The sequence below is a fragment of the Chlorocebus sabaeus genome, chromosome 22 (assembly GCF_047675955.1).
Source record: "Chlorocebus sabaeus isolate Y175 chromosome 22, mChlSab1.0.hap1, whole genome shotgun sequence".
Taxonomy (NCBI): domain Eukaryota; kingdom Metazoa; phylum Chordata; class Mammalia; order Primates; family Cercopithecidae; genus Chlorocebus; species Chlorocebus sabaeus.
In genome coordinates this window covers 43,327,193-43,342,309 of record NC_132925.1, presented here as the reverse complement: position 1 = coordinate 43,342,309, position 15,117 = coordinate 43,327,193, and the positions used below count along the sequence as shown (strand labels likewise).

At 52.2% G+C, this 15,117-nt stretch overlaps 1 protein-coding gene across 5 annotated transcripts in view; it reads left to right on the top strand.

The window, feature by feature from the left end:
• Window positions 1-15,117, top strand: part of MYLK (myosin light chain kinase) — a 276,708-nt gene that overhangs the window by 183,892 nt on the left and 77,699 nt on the right. For 4 of the 5 annotated variants that reach the window (XM_007985581.3, XM_038003419.2, XM_007985580.3 and 1 more), the window contains 3 exons: window positions 2,632-2,703; window positions 3,135-4,120; window positions 11,269-11,385. In XM_007985581.3, coding sequence (XP_007983772.2) covers window positions 2,632-2,703; window positions 3,135-4,120; window positions 11,269-11,385 — 1,175 coding nt within the window. Of the gene's footprint in view, window positions 1-2,631; window positions 2,704-3,134; window positions 4,121-11,268; window positions 11,386-11,768; window positions 11,848-15,117 lie in introns of those variants that run through there. The other variant, XM_007985584.3, reaches the window with a different exon arrangement.

The window sequence follows — 15,117 nt, the reverse complement described above, 5'->3', positions numbered from 1 at the left end:
CCTTCCTCCGACCCCTTAGCCTGCTGGGTGCCACAGGGCAAGGCCTGGGGCTGGACTGGGCAGGAGCCCTTGAGAGGCTTATCTGAGTCTGTGCTCCCCAGCTTGAGCACAGATCATGGGAAGTGACAGAAGCCCTTACCTGCTTCCCCCATGGGGAGAGTCGGCTTCCTCCAGCTTGGGGCACAGGGCTGGCCACTGCCAAAGCCTCAGAGGAGTCCAGCTGGGGTAAAGCAGCCATCTGGGCAGCGTCTGCTCCTGATGTTTACATCTGGGCTGTGTTCTACTGGTGACAGGAGAAACTCTGCTGAGGAGATGCTGAAAGGACTGCCAGGCAGACACGGCCCTCGGACATCTCATCTTCCTGTTCCATGTCAACCCAAGCACCCACAAGGCTGTGCTTAAAAATCAGAAAAGAGTGGCCTGACCCTGGCCAGCAGCCTGGCAGAAGCAGAGTGACTTCACATGGTTATTCTACAAGCTCACCCAAAGCCCATAAGCCTTTTTCAGTGTTGAGAACTCAGGGCACGCTGAGGACCTCTTAGTCTTCCCAGGGCCTGGCACCCATGAGGTTTCTAACCCCTGTTTGTTGAGCAAAGGAACACCCTGAACTCAAAATTCTCCAGACTTGAGACTCCCTGCCCTTGAATCTGTGCCCTCTGAGAGCCTGAGCATTGAGGAGGGTGGCTGGGAGGCTATGGGATGCATGGCCAGGGAGGAGAGAGGAGTGAAAGGGCTAAGGCAGCCAGGAAGGTACCTGCACCAGCACTGCCTGGGACAGCACGAGGGCACTGGGGAGAAGGACAAAGGAGAGGAGCCCAGCAGGCAAGAGGAGGGCTGGAGGACAGCAACGATTGGCTTCTCCTTGTTTCAAATGGGTGCCAGCACCCAACGGTGAGCAGCACCCCAGAGCCCCTGAGAATCCTGTGCTAGGCCATGGGCTGCCAGTGTCCCTCCACTGGGAGGGAGGCCTTGTAGAGTGAGGTGGAGACCCACAAACACCAGCAGAATGCACAAGAACACATGCTCAGATGCCTGTCTGGGTGGATGTAACTCACATGTGCACATGTTCCCAAACATGGACCTCCAGGTGCAGGTGCCCACCAGCTAGACCAGCGTATGTGTGCATTATGTGTATGACTGATATCTACATATGCGCATGGACACACACATGTCCCAGACCAGATTTGTACTGATAAGCAGAGTAGGGTGGGGTGCAAACGTCATAGGGTCACAGTTCCTAACCCCTGCCTCCACTAGCAAGCTCTGTGAGTTTAGGCAAATTACTTAACCTTGACCTTTAGTGTTATTATTTTTTAATGGAAGTGAGGTCTTGCTATGTTGCCGAAGCTGGTGTCAAACTTGTGAGCTCAAGCAATCCTCCCACTTCAGCCTCCCAAAGTGCTGGGATTACAGGCATGAACCACTGTGCCTGGACTACTTTACCTTTATAAGCCTCATTTTTCTTACCTTATAAAAACAGTGCTGACTCTAATCTCACAGAGCTGTTCTGAGATTAAATGAGATGGCTCATGTAAAGAATCTGTCACAGAGCTTGGCACATCTGCTATTGGATCTGAGTGCTAGTGAGACGGCCACATCCAGGGGCATGAGTGGGAGCACTGTTGTCGGAGACCCTGAGGGTCCCACCCCAGAGCCCCCTTTCCTTATCTTTAAATTGGGCATGGCAGTACTCTATACCTCTCTGGCATGCTGTGGGTATCAAGAAAGAACTGTGTGTGGGTGTCATGAAAGCTGGAGGGTGCTGTATGAAATGCAGTTGTTATAACCATCGCTAGTCTTCTCTGGCTCACAGACCTGCCCTCACCACTTCCCCTAGCCTGAGCAGAACCTTCTTGGCCGGTCAAAGCTCAGAAATGCCAGCAGGTGGCAGCCTTATGGGGTTGGAGGGACAATCTGCTGCAAATGCACTGCACTGCAGCCAGGCAGGGTACAGCCCCTCCCCTGAGCAGAGGGCCTGAGCCTCTGTGCACCAGCGGGAGACTGACCAGGTTCATGGACACGAAAAAACCTGAGCCCTCCCCACCTGAAGGAAGAAGAGAAAGGGCCACTCATGTAGGAAAACACTTGTTGGGTTTTTAACACAAAAAGTTCTGATCTGAGAGCATTATCAATGAGTGGGGGTAGAGGTGCTTCCATTCCTGGGAAGGAGAGGGAAAGGAACTACCTCTGTGTTAAAGGATCATGGAGTCAGAGTCAAGGTCACTGGGCAGGCCCACCACCAGGGCCTATCTGTCTAGACCCAGCTGCTCTATCACAGTCCCCAGCAGGGTTAGCCTTTCTCCTTCCCCTTTTATTGGTTGAGTGAGTGACTAATTGATTGAATGATTACATTATGTACTTACAGAAAAGTATTCCTACTTCTGGATGCCTGCCTTAGCTGTTGTCCAGAGATTCTGTTTTTCTTCTTCTTTTTAAATAAGAGCTGAGAAAATAAAGGGTGACCACAGAGTGAGAGGGTCCTGCCCTAAATCTAAGGCTGGGGTGAATGTCACAGCCAAGCCGTCGACTTCCATCTTCCCTGGTGGCCAGCAGCCTGTGATCAAGTCCACACTGAACAGGCCCTTTGCCCAGAGGGCCTCTTGATCTTTATTGATCTTTGGAATTCCTCAGGAACCGGGTTGGCGAATGCAGTTGCCAGGTGTCACTGATGCTACAGAACAGCCCTGCCGGAGCCCTTCCACGGTGAGTGCCCCCAAGAGCTGCCTCACCAGGCCGTGCCCCCATCCCCACCGTCCTCCAGGCCCCAGCAACCCCAGCCCAGCAGCCCTAGATTGTTTGTGTCCTGCAGTTGAGGCTGCCAAAGCCAGAAGGGAGAGCCTGGAAGGCGAATGAGGGAGGGAGAGCAGGGGAAGGAGGGAGGGATTTTTTTTTTTTTTTTTTTGTACACACCCTTATAAGGCTACTGAAGTCATTACCGATGTAATAAACCAACTAAGCAAGCGAGCGCCTCTCACCAATGTTCCCATCTATAAACACAGCCTGGCCGGCCTTCCCCCTCCCCTCCCGCTCCCCTCTACCCTCCCACCCTCAGGGATTTGCTCTCCCCTGACGTTTCTTTCTTACCCAGCCCCTTTTCCTCCTGCTACTTTCCTTTCTTCCTTCACTGGTTGCAGGGGGAGGGAGCCTGCCAGCTGTGAGGGCCTCTGTGGTGGAGGAGTTGGTGCTGATGGTGGTGGTAGTGACCGCTATGGGACCCTGAGGCCTGGCTGGCCAGCAAGAGGGCAGGGTTGGCTAGAGGAGGAAGACAGCGAGGACGTGCGAGGGGTGCTGAAGAGGCGCGTGGAGACGAGGCAGCACACCGAGGAGGCGATCCGCCAGCAGGAGGTGGAGCAGCTGGACTTCCGAGACCTCCTGGGGAAGAAGGTGAGTACCAAGACCCTATCGGAAGACGACCTGAAGGAGATCCCAGCCGAGCAGATGGATTTCCGTGCCAACCTGCAGCGGCAAGTGAAGCCAAAGACTGTGTCCGAGGAAGAGAGGAAGGTGCACAGCCCCCAGCAGGTCGATTTCCGCTCTGTCCTGGCCAAGAAGGGGACTCCCAAGACCCCTGTGCCTGAGAAGGTGCCACCGCCGAAACCTGCCACCCCGGATTTTCGCTCAGTGCTGGGTGGCAAGAAGAAATTACCAGCGGAGAATGGTAGCAGCAGTGCTGAGACCCTGAATGCCAAGGCCGTGGAAAGTTCCAAGCCCCTGAGCAACGCACAGCCTTCAGGGCCCTTGAAACCCATGGGCAACGCCAAGCCTGCTGAGACCCTGAAGCCCATGGGCAACGCCAAGCCTGCTGAGACCCTGAAGCCCATGGGCAACACCAAGCCTGCTGAGACCCTGAAATCTGCTAGCAAAGAAGAACTCAAGAAAGACGTTAAGAATGATGTGAATTGCAAGAGAGGCCATGCAGGGACCACAGATAATGAAAAAAGATCAGAGAGCCAGGGAACAGCCCCAGTCTTCAAGGAGAAGCTGCAAGATGTTCGTGTGGCAGAGGGTGAGAAGCTGCTGCTCCAGTGCCAGGTGTCTTCTGACCCCCCAGCCACCGTCACCTGGACACTGAATGGAAAGACCCTCAAGACCACCAAGTTCATCGTCCTCTCCCAGGAAGGTAAATGAGCGTGGGGGTTGGGGAAGAAGGGGCCTCTGTACCAGGGCCACTGCTAGCTCATGGAGCCTTGGTCTTGCTGACCCCTGTCAGCAGCCCATAGCCTGGGTAGGAGGGCCGCACCCCTGTTTCCTGCTCACTCAAGGATAGGTCCCCGCTCAGGGACCTTGGGTACGTGCACCAAGGCTGGGGCTAAGGGCTAGGATGCTGGTGTTTGTGGCACGTGCCCACATCTCGGCGCCCATCTGGCAGAGCCCTCTCATGGCACCGCCACCTGTGGCTCCCCAGAGGAGACCTGAGCCTGAGTTGATTCCCAGCTCTAGCATGGACAGGGCTCTGTTCACAGGCTTGGAGGTGGGGGACACGGAGGCTGGAGCCAGCAAGAAGCTCTGAGTAAAGAGCTGTTTAGAGCAGCGTCTTAGGTTTGGGGAAGGGTGTGCAGTGACCAGGTGGTACGGAGCTCTGAGTTGGGGTCAAGAATAACTGAAGTCTTGATAGCATTGTGGGTTTGAAGGGATCTGTCAGGAAAGCCAAAATCCCAAAAGAGCCCCTACAGCACACACTCACGGTCAGACAGAGCTGCTCGCTTCCTAATTTGGATGAGACTTTTGTTTGCTGGTATTTCACATTCTTGGGTGGTGGGGAGAGGAGGGGGGCCCCAAATCCTTCCATCTGTGTGGACTTTTGGGGTCTGGAGTTTTCAGAGGGGCCAGTTTATACTTGCAGAAGAGATGGGGGTGACACAGGAGTATTTTCTCTGGACCCTCAATTTGGTTTGAAGTGCTTTTGTAAATCTCAAGTCTAGGTGGGAGCTCCAAGGCCAGCCGACCTCCACACCCCATTCTGGCAGCTAGCGTAGGGATAGGTTGCCAGCACGGAACAGAGTCCTGCCTGAGCTGATGCTGGTGGCTCTGGCCAGAGCCCGGTGTTTTGTTAAGGAGAAAGCTTACAAAGAAGCTCCTGGGAAGTGACATTTCACCCTTGAGGGGCAGAGGGCAGCCACAGAAGAGGCCGGAGTGGACAGGTCCTGTCAAATCTGAGTCAGCTGAGATGTCAGAGTGCTCTCCGCATGGGCTGCTCCCCTCCCTGTCCCCTGGCAGCACCCTCCCCATACCCTCCCTCACCTTCTAATGCTGCCTGCCTTCCCCTCACAAGCAGAATGGAGCATTCGAAGATCACAGAGTCCCTCTCAGCCCCCAGTAAGGGTCTGTCTTCCCTCTACATCTGGAACAGCACACCTGGAGCAGTTGAGCATGCTGAATCTCAGTGCTGAAGGAGTGAAGAGAACACTGGCTGGCAGAGAGAAAAGTGTGTTATTTTCTGCTAATGTGTTGACGCAGTAACTTTTCCATGTGGATGTCCTCAGATTGGCAGGGTCCTCCGGAAGTCATCTCCTCCATGCCCCACCTCTGCTGGCTCAGCCCCCTCCCCTGAGGCATGGGGGATTATTGGGCTGGGGTGACACGTCCAGAGGAGTGGACACCACAGCCTGTCCTGCTGCCCTTGTGGGGCTCTCCCACTTGGAAAGTCCTTGGTAAAACTGATTGGAAACCCTGACTGGGAGCATTTCCCAGGTCGCCCTATGGTGATCTCTTTGGGCAGGATGCAGGGTGTCACCCACCATCCTCAGGACAAGGTTGGGGCTGTCGCCTGGCTGTCTGATCTTTTTTCATTATCTGTGGTCCCTGTATGGCCTCTCTTGTAGTTCACATCATTCTTAACATATTTCTTGAGTTCTTCTTTGCTAGCGAATTTCAAGTTCTCATCAGGCTTGGCATTGCCCGTGGGCTTCAGGGTCTCAGCAGGCTTGGCATTGGGAGGTTTGTGGCTGCTCCAGACTCAGGGAAACTGAGGTTAAGTCAGCTGGGGACAGCTGCTCTCGGGCTTGCATGGGGTTTAAACCCAGAGCCATCAACAGCAACTTACAAACAATTCACTTAACTAAGTGTTGTAAGGCAGACCCCAGGCCTGGTCTCAGAAACCCTTCTGAGCCATTAGCCACTGTTTTCTTGCACCCTGAGTGCCTGCAGTATGTTTTCCCTGCTGGGGCCTTAGTGGTAAAGACCCTAGAGATCCTGGCCACTCCAGCCTCCCTTCCCATGGAAACCATCCCAGAGGGAACAATTCAGATCCAGAGCAGCAGCAGAAGAAATGATCCAAGGAGGGCTGCACACAGAGAGGAGAGAGACCAGGAGAGGTGGGAAGGGATTCCAGAGAGAGCCCCAAATCAAACTGTAAGACATCTTCTAAATATTTTAAAATTGTGTTTAAAGAATAGCTGACATCTGTTGAACACTATGTGCTAGACACTATCTTAGGACTCTTATACTTTTCACCCATTGAATCCTCCCAACTATGACTGTACTGTCCACCTAACAGGAAAGTTATGTACCTTGCCCAATGCAAGGTGCTGGGGGTAACAGAGCTGGGATTTGAACTCAGGTAGCTGAGTTCCCGTGCCTAGACCACTGTGCTATATGACCTCTTAGTTAATTCCTATTATTTTGTCAGAATACTGGTGGCAGCTGAGAATTTGTCTATCAACAGAAAACACTAAAGACTATTCACTCCTCGATTTTGTTAACAGTTGTCCAAAGGTTGAAACACTGATGGTGCCTCCAGCCTTGCCAGGTTTCTGGTATTTTCCCTGCAGTGGTGGAAGCAGACCTTGAAATGGGCCTGTCTTGCTTCAATACAGGAGAGTGCGTTGTCCCAAAAACTCAGCCCCACCCTCTGTCCCTTCACTCACCAAGACTTCAAGAGCCTGGTGTTTTGTTAAGGAGAAAGCTTATCTTAAAGCCTTATCTATAGGTCACCACTTGAGCAGGTCCCTCCGCAGGGAGTAGGGCATTCTGAGAGGTGGAGTGCGTCTTTTCTCAATAGATCTGGAAAGAGAAGACACACTCATAGTGATAAAATTGTTAGAGCCAAGTGCTGACAAGTGCTTTGAGTGTGTCGGGAGGAGCTGCTGGAAGTGGGAAGAGAGGGAGCTGAGTGCTGGACTTTGATCTAAGCCCTGAAGGCAGGCCAGAGGGGATGGGCTTCGGGGGGGGAGGGGGGAGGGTGGCCCACAGCAGCAGAGGCATCCTGCTAACAGCTGGTTCTGGGCTGGAGAGGACGACATAGCCCCAGTTTCATCCTATATCCTGCCAAGGAATTCCAGTCTAAAGGCAGTAGGGAGTCATGTGAGATTCTGGAATGAGGAGCACTGTACATGAAGCTCAGTTTAGGGGTTTTGGTGGACTCTGTGCCCAAAAGACAAGTGTAGAGCCTACTGAAGTGGTCGGGAGGAAGACGGTGAAGCCTAGACTAGCATAGTAGCCACAACTACAGACAGGGAGTGACCAGTTCAAGAAGCAAGGATAGAAGTAATGGCACCTGTTGCCTGGCTTGGAAGGGCAGAATGGGGGTGGGGTAGGTGAAGAAGATGAAGGAATGGAAGACCACTAAGTGTGGGTGTCTGAGTGGCTGGGGTCTCAGTGGTGGTGTCAGTGGGAATAAGGAAGCCGGTGGTTGGAGGAGGTTTATAGGAGAAGGTGAAGGAATGGCTCCACTGGCCTCCCGTCCTGCGTCCTTCACACTCAGCTCAGCACCTGCCCTGCCCCTGGCTTCCTGACTTGGAGCCCTTTTTGCTCCGCTGCACTGATCCCCATCCTGTCAGCTCTGCTACAAACAAGATTCACTTCCTCCAGGATGCCTTCCTGTTGTCATCCACCTTTGGCCACAAGAGACTCTTACACTGTCCCCTCCCCATCAACCTGTGTATCTGCTTGTACTGACTGCTAGTGGACATGCTGTTTTTAGGTTTCAGGGGACTTCTCTGATGTCTGTAGCTTAGATAGGGCTCATAGCCCACAGACCCCCCCAAACAGGATTACATCACCCCATTTAGTTCACCCCCTTTCATGCTGAGAAGAGCAGAAGAGGTCTGACGGCCTGGGCTGGAGTTGACCCCTAGTTGATTTGTGGCAGGACACAGACACATGGAGGTATCCTTCCTCTTCCTGCACCCCTAGAGCTGTAGGGCTGATGGGGTTCACAGTTACCACCAGCTGGGCCTGCCCTCTGCCCCCAAGTCTTTCCCCAGCCCTTCCGGGACATGCCTGTGCTGAGGGGTGGAAGGCCGATGGCCCCCTGAGCTGAGGGGAGCTCTGTGGTGGCCTGAGAAGGGCTTTATCTTTATGCTTTGTTTCCTGCCTCCGGGCCAGGCTCCTCCTCCTGGCGAAACTCTTGTCCCAGTCTAGCAATGAGGATTCATTTTTGTTGCTGTTGTGAATAGGTAATTCATTTGTAATTGCCTTCAGGGTAGAATTTTGCAAAGGCTTTTTAAAAACCCATGTAAGTTCATCCTATGAAAAATTGATTTATGCAGCATCTACTATGAGCAAGGCATTATCCTAGCCCCCTTTGTTGTGTGCATAACCCACTTGAAGAACTCTGAATTTTCTTTTTTCAGAAACCATATATTATCTTTTTCAGTAGTAAGTTATATTTGACTGTTTGTGATCTTTTCTTACATAGATCCTACCAGATCACCTGCTACAGAAACACGCCTTCATCCTTCTCAGAATGACAAATATGTTTTACTGTGACTGCATTCCAGGCTCAGGAAAAACACTGGTGACAGACAGGGTCACTCCCCTCCGAGAGCTGGTGTGGGAGACAGGCATGTGAGTCGGCAATGGCCTTGTGAGCCGTGCTTTGACATGGATGAGCTCAGAGTTGGGAGCAGAGAAGAGGTCCACCTAGGCTTAGGTGACTGGGGGAACAAGGAGGACACCATGCCTGCAGGGGTGACCTGGAGATGAGTTGAACTCTCTGGGCTTGCCAGGTGGGCTGGGTAGGCTGACTGAGGCAGTCCTATAGCAGAACCTCCAGGAAGCTACCTCCCTCCATCCACATCCCCTTCCTCCCCTCTGCCCTCAACTCAGAAAAGGAGAGAGCTAGGAGAGCTTCAGACCCAGGAGCACTTACTCCACGACAGCCCTGAGGGGCTCTCCCAGGCAGAGCTCTGCAGTGGTGCTGACCTTTCCCATCCCCCTCATCTCCCTCTCAAAATTCCCCACCAGGCTGAGGCTTCTCAAAAAAAACCTCTGGGAAACAGCTTTTCTTCTGGAGGTCAAGAATGAACTGTCCCACAGGAAATACCAGATTCTTCATCTGGGGTAGCCAAGCCTGCAAGCCTACCAGGGGGGCCTCCCCAAGCCCATGCACATGGCCAGGGGTCCAGGCTCTGGGCAGGTTGGAAAAGCTGCCTGCCCCATGCCTTGCCCTGGGAGAGGAGGCGGGGGCCGGGTCCACATGCCCCCTACTCTCTGTGTACTGTCTTTGCAGCTTGTATCATTTTGACTTAGGGCTCAAGGCAGCTGAGGGACTGAAACTGAAAGAAAATCAAGGATTTGAACAGGATGTGCGTTGGGGGTGGGATATCTGTTCCCAAAGCCTTAGCCCCACCCTGACTTAAGGGAAAATTTCCAGACGGGATTGATCTCTGCTAAGCCTCTGAGCCCCTTTAGTTGGGGCTAGAGGTCATCTTGGCATCCTCCTGCCCACCCAGATGAATGGAAAGTTCTCTCTCCAGTACATAGTTATCCTCATTCCCCACTCCTGTGCCTCACAATTCTTACTCTTATGACAGACTTCCTAAAATTCCAGCCTAAATCCTCTCCATTACAGTTTCTACAAATTCTGTCTCCTAACCACAAAGGGAAGAAAACAGAGTGAAGCCTTCCCAGGGGTTGGGGTCTATATAAGGGTATAAGAGGTTGGGAGTAGGGTGCACATCAGCCCTCTTGCCCCAGGTGGTTTATAGGATGAAAGTTTCTCTGTTAAAACATTACCCAGGTGGCAAGGAGTAAAGGGGAATATTACACCCTTACTTCCTCCTCCAACCTTAGTGAGGTTTTCTGAGCAGAACTGATGTCATCTTTCCTCTTTCTAATCTCCTTGTATTTGCTGGTCAAGTCTGTGCATTTGTGTAATGGGGGGCAGGGACAGTAGTTGGTGTCCACCCAGAATGCACCCAGCTCTTCCTTCTCAATGCCAGCAGCTTGTGGGACATGAGATGGCAGCTCCAGGCGGCAGAGTGAACGTGGCCCTGGCTCTGTCCTCCTGTGTGATGGCTGCTGCCCTGACAATGGGCAGCTTTGAGCAGGATGCCCTGCTATTCACTTGCTTGTGCATCTGAAAGCAAGAACTGGGAACTGCCGCCCTTCTGCCTGGTCCAGCAAGCCTCTTTCCACACCCTGGGGAACCTCCTCAAGGAGGCACACAGGAGAAGTAACCAGCCCTGGGATGAGAGAGCTGGCAGGGGCCAGGACCAGACCCCAGATTCCTGTGTGTGTGTAGCTGACACCTCCTTCCCCAAACCAGGCCAGAAGATGGTGCTGGGAGTGAAGGCAGGCCCAGGGGAGAGTCCATGGAGAAGGAAGGCCATCCCCACTTCTCTCTAGGGCAACCAGAAGACCCAACTCTGAAGGGAGGCAGCCCCAGAGGGCCCCTCTGCAGGCCCAATGTCCTTCATTGGCTGTGGTTCTCCAGCTCAGACACCCTTCCTAAAAAGTCAGCTCCTGGGGCCCTGGCTGTAGTCACCACCTCCCAACAAATCTTCTCACAGGCCAGTGCCCCTCCTAGATAAGTGCTCCTAGCCTCCTGCACCCACTTCTTTGCTCAAAGCTCCCTTTTCCAGAATGCAGTCACAGCATCACTGCTGTAAACAGAGTGGGACCCCCTCCCCTGTCACTGTTCCTAACAGGTCTGTAACCCTGTGTCGGACTCCTTTTCTCTCTTGGTGGCGTCCAGGGGGCAGGGCTTGTGTGCCTCTCCTTCTATTGTATTGGATGGTCTCCAAAGGCAGAGGCTATTTCTTTCCCTTCTTTTGCAGCTTTCATTATGTCCCCACAAGAGGACTCTTTGGAGTAGGGGAGGAGGTATCAGGAAGGAACGGATTTAAGGATCAGTTATTTTGGACATGGGTTATAAGCAGAAAGTGCCCTGGCTTTGGTGAGGAGTAGGGGATTGGTTCCCACAAGGCCTCTGGCTTCTGGGCTCCCAGAGGCTGCCCGTGTGACTAACACTCACCTGCTGTGCTCCAGGTGCCAGGGCAGGTACTACGACCACACCTGGTTCACTCAACAATTCTTCCTCCCCAGGCTCACTCTGCTCCGTCTCCATCGAGAAGGCACTGCCTGAGGACAGAGGCTTGTACAAGTGTGTAGCCAAGAATGATGCTGGCCAGGCTGAGTGCTCCTGCCAAGTCACCGTGGACGGTAGGTCGTGCCCACCCATCACCACTACCCATACACGGGGGTTCCATTTCTCAGCCCCTCCCTTCCCTACCATACTTTGCCTGTGAGACAGAACCACCCCCAACACTACCCTCCCTGCCCAAAGGCATTCATTTTGGATGTCAACCTATCTTTTGCCAAGAGAAAAAGAGACAGGAAGGAAAGTGGCAGCTCTACTTGATCACCTACATGGCCTCTTTCTTCACCCCTCCCCTGGCCATCCTGTCCCCCTCCCAGTCCTGACCCCCACACCCAGAACCTTCTGAGCTGGGAAGCTGGGGCACTGGGCAGTAGAAAAGACACACCCACAGGAAAATGACTACAGAGTATTTTACAAAAGCCACACAACAAACAAGTGTCCGAGCTGGCAGGACGGACCCAGCAGGGTCAGCCGTGAGGAGGAGGGAGCAGAGCGGGGCCCATGTGGGAGACTTCCTAGAGGAGGTGAGTTGGGTCTGAGTCTCTGGATGGAGAGGACAGGCAGCCTCTGCCAAAACAAAACAGTAATAATAATAATAATAATACTGCAGAGGGAGGTGGGAGGACACGTCGGGGAGACAGCAGGCCTGCCAGGTCTTAGTGGAGTTTCTGTGTTAGGAAGAGGCAGTGCTGAGCTGCAAGGAACTGGGCTTTGTCCTAGGGAAATGCCAGAAGTGCATTCGTGACTCTTTTTTCTCTCCTTCCTGAGGAGTGTAGAATTGGAGCCTGAGAAGTAGGATGAACCTCGTGATGATTTAGATGAGGAAATGCAATGGAGGGGGAGGGTGTTCCCTGGCGCATTTAGGGCTGAGCCAGGACCAGAACCCCATCCCAAGACTCACAACCCAGTTTCATTTCTTTGTATTTGGCACTTAGCTGGAAATGTCTCAAAAAGTAGTTTTGGGGAAATAGTTTCTTGCCCTTGAAATGTCCGGTTAATAACCATCAGAGACACATCAAAAGCTAGTGTCCAAATAAGGCATCTTGAAGCCCAGCTTGCTTGTTCTTCTCCCTCCTGGGTGTGATCAGTTGAGTTCTGAAGTCCTAGTGTGTCTCACTGCCATTCCACACCATGTAGAGCCCGTGTCCTCATTCTGGACTTTACAGTCGGTTTCCTGATCACAAAGCTGAGCTCTATGGAACATGATGAATAGGAGAGAGGTGGAAAAGAACGTCTTTTTTGTAAAAACACAATGGCAGCACGAATTAATTGTTAATAGCCGAAAGGTAAGCTGAACTCATCTAATACTGTGTACTTCTCCTTGGAGATTGTGCGTGTATGTGCTAGAGGGGCTCTGAGTCTAAGGAAGCAGACTCGATGGGTCCAAGTTTATGGTCAATTCAGAGGGGGCATGGGACACATGTTTTGAAGTTCTGCACAGGGGATGCTATGGCTGATGACTCCTGTGTGGGAGTCTGTCCTCACCCAGGCTGTCACCCACTCAGATCACAGTCCTGCTTCTTTCTGTACAGGTGCTGCATTAGTAAAGTATAGCGTTTCTGGGAACTTGATCCTTGAAAGCCCACTTCTAATACCCCTCTGCTCATTTGGGACTCAGCTAGTGAAGGAAGTTCCTGAGGTAGTGAAGGAGGTTATCGGCTTTTGGAACCTCTTTAGGTCCTATTTGCATGGCTATCTGAAGGCAGGAGAGCAATTCATTCTCCTTATCTGTAAAATGTCAGCACCTTTTCCAGATCTGTTTTCAAGATGAAATTTGCTTTTCCCCTACTGAATACACTTGGGAATTCTTTTTTTTTTTTTTTTTTTTTTTTTTTTTTTTTTTTTTTTTGAGACGGAGTCTCGCTCTGTCTCCCAGGCTGGAGTGCAGTGGCCGGATCTCTGCTCACTGCAAGCTCCGCCTCCCGGGTTCACGCCATTCTCCTGCCTCAGCCTCCCGAGTAGCTGGGACTACAGGCGCCCGCCACCTCGCCCGGCTAGTTTTTTGTATTTTTTTAGTAGAGACGGGGTTTCACCGGGTTAGCCAGGATGGTCTCGATCTCCTGACCTCGTGATCCGCCCGTCTCGGCCTCCCAAAGTGCTGGGATTACAGGCTTGAGCCACCGCGCCCGGCCTTTTTTTTTTTTTTTAAGGTTTGGGAAATTCATTCTGCAACTTAAAAGGCTTTGTTTGCCTAGAGTCTGCTGGCAGATTCCCTTGTCTGCTCCGCTAATCTTGATGACCATCATTATTTATCCCTAATTCCTTCAAATGCAGAGTTTCGCCTCCAGCTGCAAATTGGGAGCTAGGTCTTGGAAGAAGAGCTAGAAAATTGATAGGAGGGAGCCCAGCTGAGATAACAGGACCGACTCTCAGTCCATTGGGTTTGGTTTTGTTGACAGAAAGGATAAGGCCAGCCTCTTCCCCCTGCTCTTCTTTCCCTGTTGCTATACTTGCAGATATATTTGCGTCCTGTGTGCCGGGTGGGCGTTCGCCCACATTTAGCTTTATTTTTCCATCAAGAGCCTCTCTAGGAAAGTGGTAAAGGACTGTGGTCGCCTTGACGGCTCCCCTGTCGCCTTTCTATCGTCTGGTGCTCCACCCCACTGGCTAGGCTAGGTCTCCTGCCCTTATTCTGTCCCCTCATCCCCTCAGCTCTCCCTGTTGCCCAAGGCATCGTACTTGACTTGGGGATCCCAATGGGTTTGTGCATCCCCTGAAATTACAGGCAAAATGTTGCGTTATGTGGGTTGGAGCATCTTTCTGAAGAGTGGGGTCCGTAGTTTTTAGTCAAATTCTTAAAAAGAATCATGAATCAGAATACATTGAAGAACTACTTGCCCTAAGGAGCAATAGTGACTGAATTTTCAAGCCCAGCCATTGTGTGGGCTCTTCCAGCGTGTCTCCAGCTGCAACTGCCCACCCGACCTCTGCATAGAACTAGGCTTTCATCCCTCTTATGGGACAATGAGGTCCATCTCCACTAGGCGATGGGACTACAGCTGGTGCTGACTTCAGACTGGCTTCCTCAGCCACTCAGCAGGGCTGGCCTAGCCCCTGAAAGTCACTATCACTCACTCATCCTGTGCCAAACACCATCAAGACCATACATCTGAGGCCAACATATCTTTCAAAATCTCATAAAAATGAGGCAAATGGGGCTCATTGGCCAGTCCACATTACCCACACTACTGATTCCCTCATATCTTAAAGATAAGGGATGTCACCTTTATAACACAGCACAGCTGGCTATTTTAATCATGTGTTTGGGTCTTTTTCCTAAGAAAAAGGGTGTTTATGTACTTTCTTGATTATGGTCATATCACCCTTCCTTCTGAACTCAGCAGAAGACAAGGGTTAACTTGTGCCACATAGAAGGGAGCTAGAACCTAGAGTAAATGTGGACTTGCCCGAAAACTCGTCCGGGAGGAGAACAAGCTGACCTTCAATGCCTGCCCTGGCCAGAGACTCTTGTGCACTTTGCATTTTCAGTCTGTGCAACAGCTGAGCAGGGTGTCTCTCTCAATGAGCAAACCAAGGCTTACCAAGGGTCAGCTGCTTTCCGGGCCCCACAGACAGTAGGCGTAGATCCAGTGTTGGGGCTCCACCCTGCACGGTGAATTACAACATGAAATATCCTGGCAGGACTCAGTGTCTGGCTAAGAAACCTGCCCCTTTCCACAACCTGGTGCAGCCTCCCTGGACAGTGAATTACCATGGCGGGGCCTGCTCCCAGAGTGATCCAGACCTTCCTGAGTAACAGCCCTCCCTGCGGGGAGGTCCTTCTGCACATGGGA